This window comes from Bemisia tabaci, chromosome 2, assembly GCF_918797505.1.
Source record: "Bemisia tabaci chromosome 2, PGI_BMITA_v3".
In the NCBI taxonomy this organism is placed as follows: Eukaryota; Metazoa; Arthropoda; class Insecta; order Hemiptera; family Aleyrodidae; genus Bemisia; species Bemisia tabaci.
This window is the reverse complement of record NC_092794.1, coordinates 44,567,988-44,592,753: the sequence shown is the minus strand read 5'-3', so window position 1 is coordinate 44,592,753 and position 24,766 is coordinate 44,567,988. Positions and strand designations below refer to the sequence as shown.

General features: G+C 39.5%; 1 protein-coding gene across 3 annotated transcripts in view; it reads right to left on the bottom strand.

Moving 5' to 3' along the window:
- The window catches only part of LOC109039997 (neurobeachin-like protein 1), a 504,582-nt gene that overhangs the window by 111,112 nt on the left and 368,704 nt on the right, over positions 1-24,766 (bottom strand). The window contains exon 27 of one of the 3 annotated variants that reach the window (XM_072297374.1): positions 7,167-7,414. The exons of the other annotated variants lie outside the window; for them this stretch is intronic. Coding sequence (XP_072153475.1) covers positions 7,393-7,414 — 22 coding nt within the window. The 3' untranslated portion in view covers positions 7,167-7,392. Of the gene's footprint in view, positions 1-7,166; positions 7,415-24,766 lie in introns of those variants that run through there. 3 annotated transcript variants of the gene reach the window in all.

The following is a 24,766-nucleotide window of genomic DNA, read 5'->3' as shown; positions in this document are numbered from 1 at the left end:
AATAAATAAAAGCTTGAAATGTCACGGTTTCCAGGCGGCCAGCAAGAAAAAGTATTACGGTAATTTTATTAAGTTTAATTTGATGTTTATTTTGGACGATTTATTTTTCTAAAGCAAAATTTTACGCTTTACAATTTTATTTATTAAGCATTTTCCCTGTAAATACTCAGTTTCGCTTTTAAAACAGGTTTTTTTTGCTACAAAATGGGGGTATAGACTTTGAAACCACCATTTCATCATAGAATTGGCCTTAGGTGCCAGCAAAAGTGGATGAAATTAACGCGGATTTCAAAATTATTATTATTCTCTCTTTTTTTCTTTTTTTATCAAATATCAACGTTCGCCGTCAAGGGACAGGGACATTTCTAACTTTCATTTCTCTTAACACATCTGAATACGTCATTTCAAAACATTACAACACAGAGGAGACGGCGTTTTGGAAAAACTCGTTTGTTTTATGCATCTGCGCGACTCATCTCACGGACTGGAGAACTCGAGACGAATCAACATCCACGGGATTTGGGTTGAGTTACATTGAGAAACGCACATAAAACTCCTTCAACGATTCGACGGACTGAGCACCGGAGACTAGCTTTTTGCTTCTCACTGCAAAAGGCGCATTCAAATGAATTTGCGGGACGCAGCACAGGTCCTCGCGCGCAGCCGATAATAATCAACAAGTAACTTGTTTTGCTCGGCACGTTATTTGAAGGCAAAATGAAGTCGATTACCTTCACGGTGAGTATTCTACAGGAAAAATTTTTTTTGTCATGATAAATGTTTCATATTGTGAATCCTACAGATTCCTGATCAAAGTGAGACTCTTCTCTTCTATGAGAATTTTTCTAACAATTCTGTTTTTTGGGCCTAAGGGTTACACTGTCGATTTTTTCCTTCATTTTTTCATAACTCTTTTTTAAATCGTCAAATGTCAGAAAAAAATGGATTTTCGAACATGGTTATAGTGTTACCTTTCGGAAATCTTGCACGTTATCTGGCAAAACCATTAGTAATATTCATTCAGGACGTACGATTTCGGAATTATTTCAAAGTGTTTCATGGTCAAACTTTGTCGTTCCCTCGCGAAAGAAAGTATCTAGATTCGAATGTTGCCAAATTTCCCCTCGCAAACTGCAAATGTACTATGAGAGTCTTGGGCATTCCTACCTGAAAATTTCTGTGGTTTTTCTTCTAATCTCACGCAAAAATCAAGAAAACTTATGACAAAAACAGACAGGTATGTTCTGATGAAAAATTGAATTGTTGGAGTCAATTTTGCAACATTGTAATGGAGTTACGTCCCTTCGTGCGGAGAACGATGAATTTGTGTACCCATACCAGACATATCGATGGTGAAAGTACCAAACCACGTATCTCGGTTTGCAACGTCGCAGACTTCCTGTCATACTTTATTTTTTAAATGAAAAACTACTTAATGTCCAGTCTCGAGAATTTCTGTGATTTTTTCTCTTCGTGCGAAGAAAATTCTGTGAAAATTTCAAGGAATAATATTGATTTGGTCTATTTCAAAAAAATAAAATGTGAGCGTAGATTTTTAAACACCGCGAACGAGATACGTGGTTTGGTAATTTCACCGTCGATATGTATTACAACACGATGCGATGTGACGCCCGGAAATTTTTGAAAAATATGCTAAAATTGGGAAATTATGAGTTGCTTATTCGACTAGCGAGTCGTCCTCACAAGTGCTGAAGAACCACCCCAAGACCAAAAACCTATCTCCTACAGTTTATTTCTCACTCCATGCACAGTTTCTTGTGTCTCCCAAAAAGAATTCTTTTAAAAAGCTATAACCCCTTCTTGAAATGAGACACTCAATTTACCGACGTCGTTGTTCACCAAGTTCTATATTTTAACAGAGAGGCATAGGTTTAATTGGTAATCAAGATACTTAAGTCAACATTCAACTCTGTGGTGTCGCAACGGTTTGTTTTTATTTGTTGACACGAACGCTCTTGTTGAACTTGGCCCGCAAAATTAACCGGTTCCGTCTGAAATTATTTTTCGCTGCTTTTACGAGCCGCGTCTTGCTTTTCATCTCACTCCTGTGCCGTGCGACGGAAGAACGCCGTAAAAACATTCACACGTTGCTAAACCTCACATTTTACAATACTAATTTTTGGGGAAATTAGTGATTTTTCTTCTTTAATTGTTTGGGTGCTTTAGATCATAATAAGCGGGTAAAAATGCTAATAAATTTGAACGGAAAACATTCACACGTTTCCCTGAAAATTCGCGTTTTATCGAGGGAAGTTTGGCAACGTCTGGAGGCTAATACGACGTTTCTCCTTAGCAAGGTAAAGCTACGTAAAGAACTGTCTTTTGCCACGATCAGGCTCGTCGTAATGGACACAAAAACGCAATTTTCAGGGGCGCCAGAATTTCTCGCAGTTTTTCATTTATTTATTTATTTAATTAATTAACTTCAGAGAAATTCTCATGTTCCCTTTGTTTTGCATTTGCCTCTTTCTCCTCATTTGGATCCTCATATTATTTTTATTCTGCTTCTTCATTCTTTTTTTTGTACCATCTAGTACTACCACACTATGAATGAAGACTTTGCATGTGTCTAAAATGTGTTGGTTTTCACGTTGGAAGTGGAAACTCCTGAGTGAACTGAATACGAGGATACCCGTGGTTCATAAATTGAACACTTATTGGATGAGATACATCCAAATAACCTAATTTGCTCAAAAAAATGTGTTTGAATGGGAAATGTCACCAGATGACGTCACTGGGCAGTGCATTTTTTTCATTTTCGAAATTAACTTTATACCATTTCCTCTCACGGAAAAATCATGAAAAAATACTGCAAAATTAGCTAGTTAAGCACATAATCGGACAAAACAATACACTTTTGCGAGCAAATTCTCCATTCTTACACAAGGGTTCAAAAATTACCTCCGAACACTGGAATGGGAAAATATGCCAGCACATCTCTTCTTCTTTCTCTTTTTCTTTTATCTCTACTTTTTACTCTTTTTCTTTCTCATCTACTTATTTTCTATTCATATTCTAACACAGCCGGTATTTTCAATTCACGATAGGACACTCACTCAGGTAGGTACTCATTTTACCTTGGCCTGACAAGATTGGGTCCCCTTAGGCCTGCCCCCCCCCCCTTCCGCCTCCACCGGCCCTATATTTGAACTAAATTGATTTGTTGGGGCGATAGCGAGTCAGTGGGGCAAGATCCTGTGATTCCAGTTCCCAAAATGAGTCAGCGTCACGTCTATTTTACTGCTCATTTAATGGGTTAATTAATGGACAGCTAATTAAAATATTAGCCGCTTGATGGCACAATTATAAGTTTGGTCATTCAAAACAGAATTGGACATTACTTGGCTTCACTTGAGGTCCTGTCCTGGTGTGTGTGAAAAAACACTTACCTGGAATGCTTCAATGGATATAAACTCCGTATACATATAAGCTCAACAGTGGTGTTGCCACATTGAAACATACTGGGATTTTCTTAGCAGTGTAATCAATAATTAGACAAATTTTCGGAATCCGTATGTTTTTACCTTACAGAAAATTCAAAGAAAAGTTTGAAAATTACCTCGAACATGGTGGTATTTGGTTGCAGTGACTGCCGTATTTCTTGTATAAAAGCCAAGCTGAAAGCGGCTCATCGTGAATTTTTTTTCCTTTCAGCACCCCTTAAACTTCAAATTGTGACGAAATAAACATCAAAATTTGCAGTTTTAGTAAAAAATGTCACGTCTGACCTTTCTGATTGACTCGATCCATCGTGTGTCATAACAAGCATCTCACCGGGACGACGGGAATTCCGGTTGTCTCAAATAGAAATCTGACCAGGAAATTATTAGCAGAAAAGTTCCCTACGTGTGGCTTTAGATCGTCACAGAAGGGTTTTTATGAATTTTTCAAAAAATTAAACGGAACTTTCCTTTGAACTTAAAGTTTCCTTGAGAGATGAGATTCCGATTACATTGGGACTTTAAATTAATTTTGTAAGAGAAATTTGAATTTCTCCGCGCGAAATTTGGCAGATCTGAGCCTAGTCCGAGAAGCTCACCGAAGAAGTGGCGCTGTCATAAATAACGAGCTGCCTAAGGAGGGGCGTCGATCATTTCCGCGAGTAACTGAAAAAGGGGCTGGAAATCGGCGATCATTTCCGCTAGGAAATCATCGATCGTTTCCGCAAGTGCAAAAAATGAATATGCACAACGTGGCAACTCTAAGTTGTTGGAATGATCTAGAAGGAGGTTTGCCGCATCACATGTCGCATCGCGCTGCACTGATAAGAAATGAATGAAAGGTGCGACACCGCTGACGACACCGTTGGCCATATGCGAACAATTAACAGGTAAAACTTTCTGCTTTTCACACTTTTACGCTGACTTTGAGAAAGCTGCTCATAATGCCGTACTAGCAATGTTTCCGGAATGCCTTATATTGTGCTGCACCTTTCATTTAGCTCAGAATTGGTTTAAACATATTCAGCAAAACAAGTTCCTTCTTAGAGAATATAATACGCCAGATTCTGAAGTGGGCAAATATTTGAAATATTTTTTTGGCCTGCCATATTTACCGCCTACTGAAATAGAAGCAGGTTTCGTTGATTTACTATCGATTGCACCCCCCCAAGTGCCATCTGATTTTTCCGATTATGTCTTAGAAACGTACATAGACGAGGCGGCACTGTTTCCTCCTAGCATGTGGGCAGGCCCCCCCTCTGATGGGCCAAGAACGACCAATGGACCTGAATCCTTCCATAGCAATTACAATAAAAATTTTTACCATCGGCCTTCAATTCATAGTGTCACGCAAGTTTTACTAGAAACGCAAGCTCTCACAATGACAAAAATTAACTCAATCAAGAAGCAATCTACAAATGTTATCCGGAAAGAAACCGCCGATCGACTTGCAACATCCATCCAGGCATGGAATACATGCAAAGAAGCATTAGAAGGAGGCTCTGAAACGGCTCGCTTGAGGTACCTGAAGTTTATGGGATACCGATTTCACGGGAAGAAAGTTTAAAGTTTTCGACTTAAAATGTGACGTGATAATTATTTTATCTTAAAAAAAAACTGTGCGCACAGTTTCTTTCTTGTTTTTTTTTAAAGTGGATTTTGAAATGTTGAGATGTGCAAAAATCCTTACCGTGCGGACAGTTTCTTTATTTTTTTTTAAAAAGAAAGAGGTTTTTTGAAATTTTGCGATTTGCATATACGTGATTTAAGGGAGGGGGGGAAAAAGTTCCGAACTTTTACTTTTTACAAAATGAAGTGGAGTTTTGGAACTTTTTGTCAACCGACCTCTTGTATCTTCTTTTGCTACTTCAAATCACAGTCTTCTTCTTGAATCTTCTTGAATCAATGGGTGAGTACATTAATGTTTATTTAGGGGATAGTTTCAGGTTTGCCGACGTTGCCAACTCCTCCAAATGGTAACAAAAATTGTCATGAAATAATTTGCGGAAATGATCGCCGATTTCCAGCCCCTTTTTCAGTTCCTCGCGGAAATGACCGCCGCCCCTAAGGAGGCAAGACATTATCTGGAACATTCCCCGAATTCCTCAAGACTTTATGACCCTCCCGCTTGGCGTTTAATTACTCAGAGGCGTCTTTATTCGGTGTGATTGAGTGGTATGTCTTCATTACCCAGATCTCTTGCGGTATGCTTGCGTCCAACAGTATTTTCCGCAACATATAAATCCATCTAATCAAACAAACGCAAGTATTTTTTTTTATAAAAGCGGCTTTTTGCGCTGATCCTCTTTATCACAGAGAAAAACAATTCAGTCGCGACAAATCGACTTCAGCGGGCTGATTTTTTACATTGATAGACAAAGCTATAGACAAAGAGAACAAAAGGAAAATGGACGATCCTATTGTTTAAATCACACTTTTGCTAAAGCTGTTATTGAGGCTTTAACTCAAAAAAAAATCAGCAAGCCAACAATTTTGAAATTTTTGCAGTTCTCTGAAAATTGTAAAAAGTGACTTTGTGCCCTTCCGATTTAACATGCTTCATTTCTAACTTCTAACTTCGACAGAAAAGACGTATTGAAAGCGTAGAATCATTATTTTATAAGTAGAGGATGGGTGATTGGAAGAGTCAAGCTTTATCGAGAAAGAGCGAGAAGAAAAAACTCTCAAAGAAAGGGGACGAGGTATTTTCGAACTACAAGATTCAATGGACTGCAAAAGACGTGAGATTCTATCAAATTATTATTACTTCAAATACATGCTTTCTGAAAACTGCTGATTGGACTAAAATCGCCTCACTGAAACCAGCATCGTGACGTCGAAAGAAAATATTTGCGAAAAGATGGAGACAAAATAAATACCCCGAAACAGCTCAAAATCAGCCTGTGAGGCCTGACAAGACACATCAACACTGATTACTTCATCTCATAAAAAAGACGCTTTGCAAGTAAATTATAGTGTTAATCGGGAATCTAGCGCATGCGTGTCGGGTTGCACCTAAAATCATCAATTTCGCATCCAACGAAAAGATGTAAACGACGGGCCATCTACTTCGTGGCATCCACGGACTGCCGATATGATAGAACCCCCCGAAGTGTGCGCCGCCGACTTAATTGCATATTTATAAATATGCAGCGCTGAGTATTATCATTACGCGGCAAAATTGCAGTGTCCGTCTCCATGCCAAGATATAAATCTACCGTGTAATTGGCTGTGTTTGATTTTATTGATAAACTTTGGGTGTCGTTTTTCGATAAAACTATGAAATACGCAGGCTTTTGACAGTTCTATCCATTTTGAGGCAGACACGAGAAATATTTTGTTTTTTTATTATTGAGCTGAGTTTGTGCGACACAAGGGAAAATATAAGAGCGACTGTGAAAGAACAACCATTCAGACCAAATTTAAAGACGGGTCGGATGCCTTGAGTTTACTCATTTAAAATATTTAGTTTACCAATAAACTTATAAAAATAAAAATTACAAAAACACTGAAAATTTGACCCGAATAAAACACTCAGAACAATGGTAGAATTAAGCTGAGTCCACACTATTCTACGGGTAACACAAGAAAAAAACAAAAATTAGAATTAGGGTTACAAAATGAACTCCAGTGAATTTCAGAGGCTTGTTTCCCCCACTCCCTCCTCGAGGCTCATTGGAGTTTATTTTGTAATTCAATTCTCAGTTTTGGTTGTTCCTAGCTTTGATTCCCCTGTAAAACAGCGTGTACTCAGTATAATTCTATCATCCTGTAACTTATGAAAATGGTACATGTTTATGATGAACATTAATGGGGAGAAATGTAAACGCTCTAAATGCACCGTCTCGGAAACAGGTATACACTTAAAGTAAGAAGAGCTAAAATCAAACCTGAATACTTGATTAAGGATTCAACAACTTGGGTCCAGGCATTAATTAAAACAGCAACCATACCTGAAACACATAAAAAGCAAAACAATTATTAACATAAATGATACAGTTAAAAGCGTGCATATTTTCAAATATTTTATATTTGGAGTCAGATAGTGTTCTAAGAATGCAAAACTCATCCAAAGAAAGTTTGAATAATGCTTATTGCTGGTCAAATATTATTTACAGTTATATGAAGGTGCAGCTTACATTCATAAAAGAGAATAAAAAATGTCGATTGAATGTATTTTTGCAATTTTACTGTTTTAAGTTCCGATCATTCCGTGAGCCATTCAAAGTCCTATAATACCTTGCTTGACACCAGAAAACATAATCTATTGGTATTTTAGAGAACCACAATTGGACCGAGTTCATCAAAAAGGAACCAACCCACATTAAGTTGAAACTGAGAAAAATAGTTTTGAAGTTTTATTCCTGCCTAAGACTCAATGTAAAAAATAAACTTAAACCCCTCTTTTCACAAACTAGTTTCGATTTTCAGATTCTGGCAGGAGGAAATGAACGACTGGAGGAACTCAAGAACATTCTTGATTCAATTTTTTCAAAAATGTGGGTTGGTTCCTTTCTGATGAACTCGGTCCCATTTAGATGCACTTTTGGAGTAATTGATGCCGATTCAACCAATAAAATGAGTGACAGCAGGCTAAACCAATAATTTGAGCGGGAGGACGTTTGAGAATAATTCTATTAAGCGCTATGTTTAATGCGACTATTAGACGCACTGAAATACATCCAGAGCATTACGATGAGAGCACTTTGACTCCAATGACACGGGTTCTGCAACAATTTAATGTCATTTTGTAGACACCTGATGAAGTGGTATTAACTGCAACGGGTATCACGAACATTTGATTGCTTTGAGCGACAGTGTGGGTGTATTATACGAGGTGTAGTTTTGTTCTTAATGTCTTCGTTGCCAGCTACCTCAGATTTGTAGATTAAAGAATAACCATACGAATTTGGGTCTAATTTGTTATGCTTTGGGCTTGACTCGATTTTGGAGCAGCCTAGCTTGCGCGTCACACTCAGGTTAAAAAAAGCCTTCATTTTTATGGATCTGCAAAACGGACATTCGTTAGACACAAATAGTTGCATCTAGGCGCTAATATGGGAGTGTCTTGATTAGTTGAAATTTATTCTTTAAGGTGATTCGATGGACGCCATATTTTGTGTCAGAACGGTATGCGATATATCGCATCCATTGGTTCCATTTTTTCAGCTACTCGTCATTTTTCTCCAATTTTGAGATCGCAATTCTGTTGTCAGGAGACTAAAGCACTCACTTACCAATTTTAACAAAGAAATTCAACGTAATAAAGGCGTAGTTTTTTCAGAGAGAAAACATCGCATTTGATACCTACTGATATCGAAACTGTCCTCGAATGCGATATTTTCTCTCTAAAAAAACCACGCCTTTATCAAGTTGAATTTCTTTGTTAAAATTGGTGAGTGCTTTAGTCTCCTGACAACAGAATTGCGATCTCAAAATTGAAGAAAAATGACGAGTAGCTGAAAAAATGGAATCAATTGATGCGATACATCGCATGCCGTTCTGACACAAAATATGGCGTCCATCGAATCACTTTAATGGATTATTATTATTATTATTATTATTTATTATATATTATTAAATTAATTAACTTCAATAAAAGTTTTCGGTCAGAAGCTTCTGAGAGCGTTTTCTCGAAACTTCATTTTCGCACCTACCGCTATCTTCGCCATTACGGCAGAACAGGTCAGTCTGTCGATAGCGACGCGACGCGAGCGCTAAATATCATTTGTAAAACCGCAGCTGGGCAGCTATTGTTGCTAATGCGGCTGCAGTTATGAGGTGGGAAATGTGGCAGGATCAATTCCAGGCTGAGAAATATGATAGAACGATAAGTGAGTGCCTAAAGTGATCGCAAATCAGGGCAACAGCGGTTCCAAGGTGAAAATGAAACCGGAGTTAGTCACCACGGAACGTGCGAAGCCTTTAAATGAAGACTGTTACACCCACCTCCTCCGTGAAAAAAATGAGAGAAAAAAACGTTGCAGCCACATCGGTAAAAGGCTGAAAAACTGGGACAGTTGCAGTGCTATGGTATCGTTGTGCGTTCTCATCAATGCAGGAAAACGATACATTACTACCAATACTAATGTCAAATGTAGGGTGTCTAAAAAACAGGCTGGCCAAAAATAAGTACTCATACAGGACTTTTCCAGTGCATTCCCAAGAAATTCGGTGCCTCCTCAACGGAGAAATTCCGTACATTTTCAATACCTTCATTTGATGAAATTCGAAAAATTTCGAGAATTTGAGATTCTTGCTCGAATTGTGATGTTGTTCAATTGTCCCTTTTTGGGGGATCTAATAACCATCACTAGATGCATGATAATGTTACTTGTGAGTTTGGTTACGCAAAAGGTTGTCGATAATACAGAGCTGGAACTGCCAATTAGATTTTCTGACCATGATTACTATACAACGACCAAGAATCTCGTAACTTACAAACACAAGACCAGAACTAATAAGCGCATTTCTTTTTATTTTAAATTATTTAAATAGTTTAGTATCAGTAGTTTCGTGCGGAAATGCAGAGCACACGTTTCTTCTGGCGAAAAAAAAGTAAATAAATAATAGGGTTCTTGCCGTTGTTGGTAAGATGTTCAAATGATCATCCGGTTGCTCCACTGCTGCAGGTAAAAATATTCTACTTTTTTACTGATTTTGATCATCAACCACCCAATGGCTACTCGTGGTCGTCTTTTTTATCCAAACGAATATTCTCAAAACAGAGTTTCGGCCGACATTATAAAAAACCTTCCCACTAACGGAAGTATGCAGACTGGATTTCAGATTCAAGTGTTCCTAAAAAAGCCAACGGCATACATATTCCGGTTTTATCTGCTGCATTATCGGTCCATTTTCCTCGAGGTCCTTGTCGAACCTCAGACTCTCTGGTGATTCGCGAGCCATTTTCGCTTAATCTGAGGTCACTGGAGCAACTAATTGGAGACTAAATTTTGATACCGATTGCATCGATACAAACACGTTACGTAATTTCTAAAATTATTGACAATCGCGGTCGACAAAATAAAATTCAAGCGCGATTAAAGTAATAAAGTGAGAGTTATGATCAGTTTGCCTTGTTACTTGGAAAAAAACAGATCCTGACAAGAGGACTAGGTCAGATAATTTAGGTTGGATAAACACAACAGTCCCTGAGAGAAAGGATCTCCCGCTTCGTATTCTGAAGGTTGGATATACGTTAGAGATACCCAACTGATGAATAATCGCCCATAATCTCAAATCAGATAATATGAGTTAATATTTTTTAGTATTGATTGGATAGATATAGCGAATCGCATGGGTGAAAATTTGGCTGCAGCTGCGTTTAAACAAGAAGGAACCGAGTCACACCAAGACATGACACCAGTGGTGCACACAGGGTGCTGCGGATGGAGGCATGGATTAGAATGGAGACTTGAACGCGTGGATAAGAAAATAAGCTTAGCGTGGATGTTAAGTTTCCTGCGCATTCTGAGAGAGCTGCGAAGTTTGGTTTACAAAACAGTGATTATGTCCCTTGTTTTTAGTTTGGATATTTTAAAATATTCTTCAAATTTTGAGCTGGACAGCAAGACAACATACCGTCACCTTGTGCCAATCTCTATATTTCGGTGGTAGAGGGGTTGTTTTTTCTGGTGTAACCAATCATGTTGTAAATTGTCAGGGTGTCATTGTATCATGTTATGGTATAATCAATTGCCTGATGATCTCTGGGAGGATAGGGGGTAATGGCGATTGGGCGTCGCAGAGCGCGAGGCTGCACTATAAAAGCGGCTTTATGTATGTATCAATCAAGTCTAATTTCAAAATAGCCTTCTAAATGAACAAACATTTCTTGGAATTCGAAGATTGTCAACAAAGCTAATAAAAAGGTTTTTCTCGCATTCGCAATTTTGGCGCTTATATGATTGGGAAACTAATCGGTACAATTAAGAGTTCATTTTGGAAATTTTCGATATTTTTAACGTATTCTTCATGAAATTTTGATAGGAAAACTGCAGTGCTGAATTTCTTACCCTGTCGGGTGGTCTATTAGCGTGAATGAAGAGGTATGAGAGTAACATGCTACATTGCTGCGGTAAGCTTGAGATCTAAAGGCGGCCATCTCAGTGTGTATCTCTTACAGATGGATTCATCATGCACGCGAACTGACAGGCTTACGCAGTGTCGTATAGACTGTTTGTCGTTGCCGCTATTCTAAGTCCGCTTGCCAATTAATTTATGACCCGACGCATGAGCTACCGCGGTAGACCACCCGTTCGCCGTTCGGTGAAACCATTTTGCCACCCGGAAAGTAGCCGTTTTAAGTTTTACCGTCAGCTTTGGGGATCACTGATCATTTGCGTTCAAAATTAGACTTGTAAAACCATTGATTGACCAAAATTATAAAAAAGAAAGGAAAGTGTACCATTAAACAAACTCAACCGTGGAAGCACATTTCGAGCATCGGGTTCATCATCGGCCCAAAATTTAAAACGAAAAGAGAAAAAAACAAGAAGAAAAAAGAAGAAGAATTAGAAGAAAAAAAGGTGTCACATTACACGAGAACGGAATAAGAATGAATCTAAGTATAGGACCCAAAATGCAAAAATAAAGTTTATTAAAAAATATTGTATAAAATGCGTTACATAACAAACACACGAAACATATGATTTAAGATCACCATAACCTAGTTATCGACATGTCTCACGAGTGTTAAAGAACAAACGCATGAAGTTCAAAAAACAACAAACTGAAACTTAGGAAGAAAATAAGTACAATTTGATTTTTTATTTGTACATTGGTTTAGATAAAGTGTCATTGAGAAGAGTTTCAATATTGCATACAGTTCACTATGCAACTAAAAAATTAAATACATGAGTCATTGAGGGACCACACGTAAAATTTTCGGCTAAAACTGCAAATTTTGAAGTTTATTTCGTCAGATTATAAATTTTATGGGGTACTTCTTAAACATTTTTCAACGAGAAAATTAACCGTCCGTCTTCTGCGTATCGTATTATCGAAGAGCAACGCTTTTAAAATATCTACATCATTCTGTACCTTTCTCATTGACTCGCTTTTAGTCGGCACACAGTAGATCGATTTAATGAAGGAGGCCCAAAAGCTTATATTTTCGTTAATACAAAAAGCAGAAGTTAAAACGGGGTCTCATTGATTTTCTCCTAAAATTTACTTCAAGAAACACTCATTACAATGTAAAATGTGATGACATAAACATCAAAATCTGCAGTTTTCTTTAAAAAAAAAAAAATAGCTGCTTCAGCTCGCTTCGCGTGATTATGGCAAGATATTAGCGGACATTGAAAGTTTCGGATTTTTGGTATCATCTGGACATTAACAGCGAGCTTTTGTTTGCAAAAAAAATCAAGGATATCGGTCAGGCGGTGCCTCTAAACTAAGGATCACAAGCTTCAGACCCTTTCTGCTTTATTAATATTGATTTCACATTCAACATCTCCCATTGACTCGAACCACTGCACGGCGATCCACGCGTGTGATGGCAGTTCGGACACCGTTAAACGGTCGTGCGACGAGGCGCGTGCATGCAAACCATCAAAAGACAATAAAAGAGGACATAATTCGTCTACGTGTTATTGTTTTGGGGGCTTTTCCTCCGGGCCGCTCCTCTTTCCCGAGACAAGGACGAGGCTGGGAAAGGGATTGCGAGACCCAGCGACGCGTCGCGAAGCGACCGACGCCCTTTCCAACGGATCCGATCACCACCGCACAGTGGATCGAGTCAATTTGAGAGGTCGGACATGCAAATTTAGACAAAAACGCCAAATTTTGATGTTTATTTCGTCACATGTTAAAGTTCAAGGGGCGCTGAGAGAAGAAAATTTCGCGAGGAAACCAATGGCACCACTTTAAGAACCTCAAAGTTTTGTATGGACGGAGTTATAAGCGTTTAAAGTTTCCGAATTTTTTTACGAACTCTCCTATTGACTCGATCCACTGTGCACCGTTGCCCCTGGCCCCGATCGCTGCCCGCCTGATTATTCATCTGCTTTCTATCGATGATGAGAATCCAGGTTTACTAAGACTCCAAATTGATAGGCAGAGTTGTTTCGACACTGTTCATCGGGTGGCGAACCATTGGCGTTATGGACCAAATTACACTGCGAGTTTTCCCATCAGAGATTAACGCAGAACTCATTGAACTTTATCGAAAAATTTGACTGAGAAATTAACATTGATAGTTTACTTTATAAACACTGCTTTCAAAATTCAAATTCTTAGCAAATGTCAAAACACGAAGAAAAACAAACGATGTGGTACGCTGAAACAGTTATGAGGCCTTCTGCGAATGATGAAATGTGACAGAAGATTACTAACGACGCAAATTAAGATACGTGGTTTGGTAATTTCACAACCACGATCGAATTTTCCTCCGTTACCTCCTTGGCTTGGCAGCCGATGGATGCGCAAAAGGAGGCGAAGTGCATCACGGCGCCTGGATGCAACTATTCGTACTCTACGGATGCGCAGGTTGCGTGAAACAAATTGAAGGCGCCCTGGTTTCTCTTGCTCGCACCGAAATGCGCATGTTGTGCTGCGCGCTGTATCGGTGCTTAATGACCTGAGCGGTGGCAAAAATACTAAATAACGACGGTAACACGGTCAATGTTCCGTTTTGGAGAATTACAGTCGTTTTTCAGTGTCTCGTGCAAATACTTTTTCAAGAATTATGAGAGGAAAAATCAACGCAGGGTGGCAATGTTCCATCCCAAATTCTTTCTACTTTCTTTTCCGTTACATCTTTCTTCTTCTTTTTTAGGTACTTCTTGGGGGCAGACTAGACTTGCGTTACGAAAGCATCACCCGAGGAGGGAGGAAAGATCCGATTTTCAGTGTTACGAATACGACGACACTGACCTCAGTCCAGATAATGCCTCACCACGAGAGCAACCGTTCATAAGACGTAACCATAAACGGAAAATTGTGACAAGGGATCGATATGAAACTTGAAAAGGAAGAAAAGCAATAAACTGCAAACTAGCATAATCAACGCAAAGTCGCTCCTCGTGAATTCGGAAAGTCCTACGCGTGGGCCTAGCAGAAAAAAGGAGTGCGAAAAGGAAACGCGCGGCAATGAGTGATGTCCGAGAGAGACGCAGATAATGGAGTACTGCCGTGCTATGGAGGAACGACGTATGAACATTCGAGAATTGACAAATTTCCCTGAAAAAACATGTATTGTTGACGACATTTATGCATATTTTTCCTTAAATTTTTCATATGCTTTAGATGAAATTGCGTGCAAAATTGTCCGAAATTTTCGGAAAAAAATATTCACGATTTGCCTAATAAATTCGATTTTTATCGAAAGAAACTTGGCAACAACTGAAGGCTCATACGGCGTTCTTCCTTAGCACGGCTGAGTAGGTAGGCGCGGGGGGCATTTTTTGAGAGCAGAGATCAAGCTCGTAAAATTGCTAATAAAATTGTGAATTCCGGAGATTGAGGAGCCCCGTCCAGACGTTACATTTTGTTTCAGACGTGAAAGTATTGCATAATTTACCGTAATATCGGTGCTCTTGATGTTTTTATTTGAGCCGCGGGAAGGGGGGGCGGAACGAAATTGGATCACCGTATCCTTAAACTGTGCGTATCAACACTGCTGCCAGATTGGTTTGCAATAACCTGACATAAACAAGACACGCCTTGTGTTAAATGCAACATTTTGCAACTCAATTATGCTAAATTAGAAAAAATCGAGATTGAAGAGATACAGCTTCTAAGAATCCTTATATCACAGAGATCTGCGGTCCGTGCGCGTCAGCCCGTCAGCGGATGCAAAATTTTGGCCACACTGGCAACCACAAAATTCACGTGCAAATCATAATAAAGTCCTCGCTATTTTTAGCTTAATGGTGTCTGGTCAATGATCATCAACGAAATGAGACTGTCTCAAAATTATGTAACAGCGTAAAATATGGAAAAAAATATTTGTCAGAATCACACAGCAGCGCTGCATAGGAAATTCAATGACGGATTTCAGTATTTCTCTCTTTCGAGCAAAAAATTGCTTCGTCATAGACGGTACTAGACACTTCAAACGGGGGGGGGGGGGGTCCCTTTTCCGGGTAAATTTCGGAATTTCAGAGCATTTAATATGCAGTTTGAGTCGATTTCATGATGAATAATTACTAACTATGAGCGTCCTTCCTTCTTCTTTCCTCTCAATTCCTTTCTCCTTTCTTCCGCCGCCTTTTTCGGGGTAACGTGGAGGGGGGGGGGGCGTGCCCCCTTACGTGCCCCCCGAATTCGCCCATGCGCCCTGTAACTATCATCTTATGATGATAAATAGATATAATTTTGCAACGATATGAGAAAATAATTGACAACTTCTTAATTTAACCTGACAATTTTTTGCGACAGCTGGAACTTTCGATAATACAGCTTTTTGCACAAACAGGAAAGAACAATGACGTCCGCTTGAAGTAATCTATCAATTCAAAACTGATGGCAAAGTTCTAGTGGCAAAAACTGTACAGTTCATTAATTTTCAATTACAGAGCGAGTTTGTATTATTAAGTCAACCAGTGTATAACCTTCCAAGTATATACGAAACAAAAAGAGTTTTGAATTGCTTTAAGTCCCTAAATTTCATTATTTTAAAGCTTTTCCAAAGAATAAAATAAAAAAAAAAAAAAAAACCTTGCCGTCAGTTTTGAGTTAATAGATTACTTCAAGCGGACGTCATTGTTCTTTCCTGTTTGTGCAAAAAGCTGTATTATCGAAAGTTCCAGCTGTCTCAAAAAATTTTCAGGTTAAATTACAAGAAGGTGTCAATTATTTTCTCATATCGTTGCAAAATCATAACTATTTATCATCATAACATACAATAATGCTCCCATCGTTAGACTCCGAATCGCACTTAGAAAAATTAGCACTCTTAACAATCGGACATTAACAGTAAAGAACTAGTACTTTTGGCTCGTGCGCAAAACCACCTATTTGCAAGGGGAAACTAATGGCACATACCTTGTTCCTAAAAATTAGCCGAAAATACCAGATCTTACTTGCAAACTGTAGTCTGGTTTGCAGGTTTTCTAGTCATTTAAGTGTTATTCTGCATATGCGCGCATGAAAGTCATTCCGTAAAATTTTTATGAGTACATGCTTCCAGGGAACAAAAGCACGAATTCTGTTACGATCTGAAAAATTAATAATCGTCACCGGATAATAAATTATGATAAACCTTCAGATCGACATGCTCGAGCGGGATCTATATTTTACCTTAGAGTGGCTTAACGACTAGTTTTTATTGGAATACGAGGTTAAAGCGTGCTCTTATTATTTATTCCTTACACTTCAATGTTTAATGGAGGATTATTCAAACGGTCTCAGACGAGTTCACAATGAGAGTAATACATGATGAGCCAAGAGAAAGTATTGAGCAATTGGCTCAGCAATCCTAATGTAATTTGAAAAAACTCTCGTTAAACATGGTGATCAAATCGAATCAAAGTAGATCAAGAGAGCAAAATTATAGGCATCATTGCAATTCACATTAGAATAAATGAGTTCAAATCCATTCGTGAGGTCGTGAAAAAATGAAAGTAGACCGAATTGGAAACCGGAAACTTACCAACAACACGTTTTCCTCACCCTATCTAATTTTCATCAGCTCTCTAGCTGAACAGCAGGTTGATAGTTAAAATTAATAGACAAAGCTATAGACAAAGAAGATAAGAGGATCCATTTGGTGGATGCGGGTGGTTGCAATGGACAAAGGAGATAGGTAATAGACTAACACTAATGGCAACTCACGAGAGACCCTATAGTTATTCCATCTTTTATCCCCTTAGTCTACAACAGCCACAAAGAGGTTGTTCCATCCCCCATTAGACTTGGCCCCCTATCAAATATGATCCATCTTTTCAGGAGTGATACAGTAGCATGCGAGACGTTCAAATATGGCGGTCATTTTGACTTAGGCCCCCCCAGAGAGGGGGGGCGGGGGGTCAAAGACAAAACCTTCAACTGCCTATAACTTTTGAGCGAAAAATCGGATTGAGTTGAACTTTTTTTTAAATGAAAGATCTCAAAAAGATCTATCTGCTGATACCAGAAAAATTGAAAAAAAATTAAATTTAATGCAAATTTTTAGCAATTTTTCGATTTTTTAGGAGACAAAATTTTCAATTTTGTCGTGTTTCGGCACCGCGCAATGACTCTACTAAAACAAAAACCAGTTTTTTAGATTCTACATTCGATTTCCTATAAGATGCTAAAAACCGAATCTTGGGGAAACGTTTAGATTGCGAGCTATGGCTCGTCAAAGTTATCCCCGCGCTGAGCGCGCGCCCCCTGCGCTGTTCGCATATCCTCCACGCGTCTGCCACCGATCCTGTTGCCCCTCCTCCCCCATCCTAATTGCAAATTAACATTCTACTATACCCAGCTTTCGAATATATCTGCGTTATAGGTACGTGAAAATTTCAGAAAGTTCGTGATTTCCAGTGGAATTGATGCTTTATATCTCCCCCCCCCCCCCCAACCCGGCCACTGTGCTCCAAATATTGTGCGAAAAAGAATTATAAACATTTTCTTGTTACATGTTTTTGCTGATGTAGCACCCTGTGACTACGAGATCGAATTGAGGTAATTTTTTATCCCACCTCCCAACCTCCTTGTGTAACCTGTGTGTATCCTTGTGTAACTGCTTTCAATTCACTTAATAAATTACTTTTTTTATACCTATTCTGTTCATTTTAGCGTGTAATCTAGAAAACAAATACCTCCAGTTAGACACAAGAAAAAACTATTACAACTTGTAGGCAGGGGCAAACTTCAGTGCCAGTGGCCGGGTTGGGGGGGGGGGGGGGGAGATATAAAGCATCAATTCCACTGGAAATCACGAACTTGCTGAAATTTTCACGTACCTATAACGCAGATATATACGAAAGCTGGGTAGTAGAATGTTAATTTGCATTTAGGATGGGGTAGGAGGGGCAACAGGATCGGTGGCAGACGCGTGGAGGATATGCGAACAGCGCAGGGGGCGCGCGCTCAGCGCGGGGTAACTTTGACGAGCCATAGCTCGCGATCTAAACGTTTCCCCAAGATGCGGTTTTTTGCATCTTATAGGAAATTGAGTGTAGAATCTAAAAAACTGGTTTTTGTTTTAGTAGAGTCATTGCGCGGTGCCGAAACACGACAAAATTGAAAATTTTGTCTCCTAAAAAATCGAAAAATTGCTAAAAATTTGCATTAAATTTAACTTTTTTTCAATTTTTCTGGTATCAGCAGATAGATCTTTTTGAGATCTTTCATTTAAAAAAAAGTTCAACTCAATCCGATTTTTCGCTCAAAAGTTATAGGCAGTTGAAGGTTTTGTCTTTGACCCCCCGCCCCCCCTCTCTGGGGGGGCCTAAGTCAAAATGACCGCCATATTTGAACGTCTCGCATGCTACTGTATCACTCCTGAAAAGATGGATCATATTTGATAGGGGGCCAAGTCTAATGGGGGATGGAACAACCTCTTTCAACCAATAGAATCGCTTTATACCCCCTGTCTTCTTTATCCATCGCTTTGTCTGTCAATTTTAATAGTCAGCCCGCAGCCTTCTCAAAACTAATGTGTTGACCCAGTGTTTTACCGCGGACACAAATAAAAAAAGAATAAGTATAGGGAGATTTCTAAAACATCAAGAATCAGAATAATCATACCCGTCGTAAATTCCATACTCCCCACAGATATATACGACCGGTGAGGGTATACGATATGTGAGCAAAGTGGAAGAAAAATGAAACTGCCGACAGACCCTCGGAAACAATAAGGATCACTCGGTTCAAGCGCCAAACGAAAAATATGTCCAAGCAAGAGGTACGAATTACTGCTGCAGAGCTTCTTCACGTGAGATCGTAGATACTATAAAAGTATCAACTTTCATGCGAGCAGACCAGGTCACGACTTTGAATTTTATGCGGACAGAGTCTACAAAAGCTGACAATAGATAAGAGGACTCAACACTGTTTAATGGATTCTTGTGAAATGGGACTCAATGATCTATATAGTTTACTTATTCGTAAATGTACTTGGTTTCAATTAATTTTATGGTTTTTAAAAGTCTTAATGAAGAGTGGACGTATCAGTAGTGTAGGTAGTACCCTATTTCATACCTATTTCCGTCTCTATGGACCAACTCTAGTAGCAAGTTCATTTTAATGTTCGATTAGATGCACATGAAAGGTGACTTTCACTCATGTGATATCGTAACCTTGGGCACGTTTGTGATAAAAGTGATCATACATATAGGATTTACACTGTTTAATAAGTTTCATTAATTAATTTCTCTGGTCTCTTATTTCTTAAAGCACACTGATTTATAAAAGATACAATTTTTATTTCATACTTCCTGTTAATCACCAAGCACTTTTCTAACACTTACGTATTTGAGTTTTTTACATGTTTTTTTATTGAGGTTTTTTCGTGGGTATATTTCAATAATTATTACATTAATATAATTTCTTTCTCGGTAATGTCATAAAGAACTGTGGTTTACCAGCTTTTCGACAAGAAATGTCTCTGTATTCATCATCATACCACTCAAATGTGAAGTTAAAGTAGGCTAAGAGAGCTTTTTAAGACGTGATTCTGAAAATCTAAACATAAAAATAAGTATATAAGAAGGGCTCTGTTCTGACTGAGACACAAGGCAAAACAGAACAGTAAAGAACGGAAGTTTCCGTTTCCCACTCTCCTTGTCATTTCCGGTGTACTATTTAACGTGTTATTCCTTTTTCATTTATTCGTGCATACTGTAAGGTAAAAAACGAGATATCCCCTTGCTGAACGGTCTCCCGGAGTGGCGGTCTCAATGCAGGCAATTTTGAGCCAATTTTTGTTGGGTCAAGTGTGATTTATCTATACCCGCATCCACTCGGAAATTCTGACCCGCGCGACTGGCAGATAACTCATGCATCATCGTATAGCAACCAACGTCACATTAAGCATTCGCGTGCAGGACTCGCTCGTGATACCCCCTGCGTTGCACCCCCTCTCCCCGCACTCTCTTCCACTAATTAACAATGGCCACAGGCGTGAACACGCGGAAAAGAACGGGCACGTCGCATTGCCCTTTAATTATCCAAGAAAGTGACGAAGTTTCAGGTCCCGGGTCAAAATGACAGCTTTGTATCCCCAGATCGCAGCACTCTCGTAGGGAGGTTACCACGCGGTCCAGATCCCGAGAAAGTTGGAAAAAGCAGGAAATAAAACTGCCAATAACAGTAACAGCTCCATGAAGCTAGTTTCAGGAGAATTTGTGTCTGAATTAACACCAGCTTATACACAGAGAAGTGCATCTAAACGAACATTAAGATGAACTTGCCGTCGGTCTGAAGAAACGGAAATAGGTAACTTATACATCCACACGTGCAGTCAATCTACTAAACGTTTAATTAACTTTACCTACCAGAAATCTAGTGCTGGCTACTATAATTTCTGGTGAGCATACACAGTTAGGCAGCATATTAACACTTTACCATTTCGATCATGAGGCTTCTGTTTTATAGGAACCAATTTTTGCACGTCTCTCAGGAGTCATGATGCAAAGGAAACTTAAATTCCAGCTAAGCTCATTTTCCTATACGCGCGTTAAAGTCTCCTGGTGAGATTAAACAAGTTGAGTACCGTACCGACTAACATTCTTTATTTTCGTTCATAATTATGAAACGTCTACGTTGCAGCTCCCCATACTGCCGTGCTGAGGAAAAATGCCGTCTGAACATTCTAGAGTTGCCAAATTTCCCCGGATACAACACTTGTCTTTGAGGAGAGTTATTCATATTTTCCCTTGAAATTTTCAGATGTTCTGGGTCAAATTACGAACAAAATCGCCTGAAAATTTTGAAAATAATTAATCAAAATTTTCCCGGTAGATTCGGCTTTTGTTGAAGAAAATCTGGCAACGTCTAAGAGCTCATACGGCATTTTTCCTTAGCACGGCAGCATAGTGGTATAGATTCGGCTTTTGAAAGGCTTCGTCTCCCGTCAAGTTTTTTATCGGAGGCAAGTAATCGGATCGTGGTCCATTCATCATTTTTCTCACGATCCGCGATCTCCGGCGAATTCCGTTGGCTCTCGAGTTGGAACTGCAAGGAATGCAAGCGGCGGGATGCTTGTGGCGCAGCGGCTTCAGCGGCGGGTGGCGGCGCACAATGGAAAAAAATTCATGAGAAAAATCGGTCATGAAGTGGAAATTTTAAAATCGTACATTATTGTTACCAAAAGTAGAGGTAGAAAAGTGCGCAGTTACATACATAAAGCCGCTTTTATAGCGCCGCCTCGCGCTCTACGACGCCCAATCGCCATTGCCCCCAATCCTCCCAGAGATCATAAGGCAATTGGCACCTTCTGATCTTCTCCTCCACCCCTCGTCGCCAAACTTTCAAAGGACGTCCACGCCGTCGCCTTCCGGGAGGAACCCAATCGAAAACCTGCTTGGGCAACCGATCGTCTGCCATCCTTCGCACATGTCCATACCAGACCAACTGCTTGGACCTGATATCGTGCACGATATCCTTCTCCACACCCATTATCTCGCGTACCTTTTCATTGCAGATACGCTCTCTTCTCGATATCCCAGCAGACCTTCGCCAAAAGTCCATCTCAGTTGCCCTAAGCATGTCTTCAGTTCTTTTCTTCAGTTGCTAGACCTCACTCCCGTATAAGTTACGATACTCTTCACGATGACGTTGTAAATTGCAGTTCTCTTGTGAAATTCCTTCAGGATGCATATCTTAAAGTTGAAAATGTGACGATATAAACTTCAAAATCAACGGTTTCAGTAAAAAAATATTCTGTCCAACTTCTCCTTTTGTTCTGTTCCTTTGTGCGGTGGTTCGGCGTCGCGTCCGCGCCGCGTGACACGTTCGCGATCTCGGTGCAGTAGCACGTTCCGCGCTGGTGTGAACGCTACAAGTCACCGGCACGCGTCACTTCGCTGACCTGCAAAACGCCCGCTTTTCAAGGACTCAACTTCCACCGAAAATCTCACCGTGAATTTAGCATGAAATTAAACGACTTAAATTAGTTTAATTCGAACGGTTAGAAACTCCGAACCAACACAAAGCGATTTTATCGAGTAAAAGGTAAAATCAAGTTTGGAAGATTAGCGCTATTTTTCGCGTATAATTCGCTATAACTTGGACCGCGTTAAACGGAAAGGAACCAAGCCACATCAGCTATTGCCCAAGTAATGTGGGATTTTAATTTTTTACATAAACACGGTTGTGCGGATTTTCGTGCATTTCAGTGAATTTTCTCCGTCGTACGAGGCAAAATCCTTACAATTTTCAAAAGAATCCGCACAAACGTTCCATCGTAAAAAATTAATTTGCCCGGTTAAATTTGGAAATAGCTGATGTGGCTTGGTTCCTTTCTGTTGAACGCGGTCGAATTCGGCTTGTAGTGATGAATGATCGTCCAGCGAAGTGCTCAGCGCGACATTCATCAGTCATCATTAGACGAAATACATGCTCAAAATGTTGCTAATCGATCATCATCCGGTGAAGAATAGCGATGATGTTTCAACGTGACTTTTGCTTCACCCAATTAAATTGATTAGATATATTAATAGTGCGGTGTCTAAATACATATATTAATTTTCTCTGGGTTCTCCACACTATTCATCAAAGAATAGCAACTACTGACCCTATGAGCTTAATTCTTTTCAACCTTTTCCATTTAACTTGGACCCTTTTCCAGTTGATTCTCATAAAATCAAAGACAAAAAGCTGAGGATCCATCTTTAGTCGGGAGAGTGGCTTTGAAATTAAGCCGAATTATTAAACTTGTCGAAAAAATTTTGGTACCCTGGCGAGTACAGTGATGATGAAAACTAATCGGCTCTTTTCACCTGTGGATACAATAATTGGGAATACCACACTTCACGCAAGACCTTGGGCTGCAGGTCGATTGTCAAATGGTTATCGATTGACCTTGATCGATTAATAGAATTGACAAGATAAGAACTTATACATCAAAGTCGTTCGATAATGATTCGACATTTCAAGAATTGACCCGCTGTTTACTTAGTGGGCACTTGGAAGTCCTCCCCTCGGTTTATGAACTTCAGATCAGGTCCTCATGAGTTGGTGAATGACAACGTGAGAGTGAGGTGGATCAGAGTGCACACGCGTACTGAACTTGGTATGATTGCTTAATTACAACATTATCGGTGCGACTAGTAAAAATACTTAACATTCTCAACTTTTAATGAAGCGGGTCGGTGTAGTGCCACCGTGCATGTGGCTACCGGCGATCGATCGAAAGTATCGAAAAGTTTCGACTCGGCGCCTGCAGACAGCGCTGGGAACATCGAAAAGCGAGCGATCGCACGGCGGGGATCGACGCGGGGCTGGTGCGCGAGGTGCCAAATCGGTGCGGTTTCACAATCTCGGATTAATTACAACTTGCAAAATCTCGCCTTACATATAACACCAAATGCTGCGACTTACACCCAGAGCGAACCTGCTTCGTTAGCCTCGAAATGCACTCCTTTCCAGTGTTTTCCTGCCCAAAGATTGGCTACGGATTTCGCCGCGAGAGGGCGCAATTTTTCAAGCCGGTATCGACACTATCCCGCGGTTGTTCTCAGCACGGTGTTGTCGAATCGAGACGATGAGTCTTTTCCAAATTTTTAATAGATAGAAAAGAGGGGTTGTTTCTGTATGTATATCCTCAACTTTGGCGCAATGTATATTCTGAGTGCGATCGACATATATAAAATTTTATCCATTAAGAGCGCCGCTCTTACAATACGTGATGCTCCACGGAGGAGAGAGGGGTTGAAGAGAGCGTTACGTCATTTCATTTTTGCGTGTAGAAGATACGGACCTAAGGTGTCATAAAACGATACAAGAGGGGAGGAGGTCAGGAGGGGTGTGTAAAAATTCGAGATTTTGCATTACGTATCTTATGAACGTCATCTTATTCTATCTAAGGTCTTTGCATAGATCATTATGGAATGTGCCGAAAATTATCTGCCGAAATCTTCAAATTAAGTCCGAAAGAGTGTTTTCAATTTTGAACTAATTTCGATAAATCGATCTCGATGGTTAACTGGAATCAGTTCTATTATATTCGCAATTTCGGAGGCAAATTTTCAGCGAGAAAATTCCTTAATGATTGATACAGAGACTGAAATTTTCAATATCTCAAAATAATCCATCTAATTGTTAAAAGTTAATTTACATATATTTGATACAACTGAGTCACCCCTGTCAAATATATATTATATCAAATATATTACAATCAATATATAATATAGCCGAGTAAATCATAA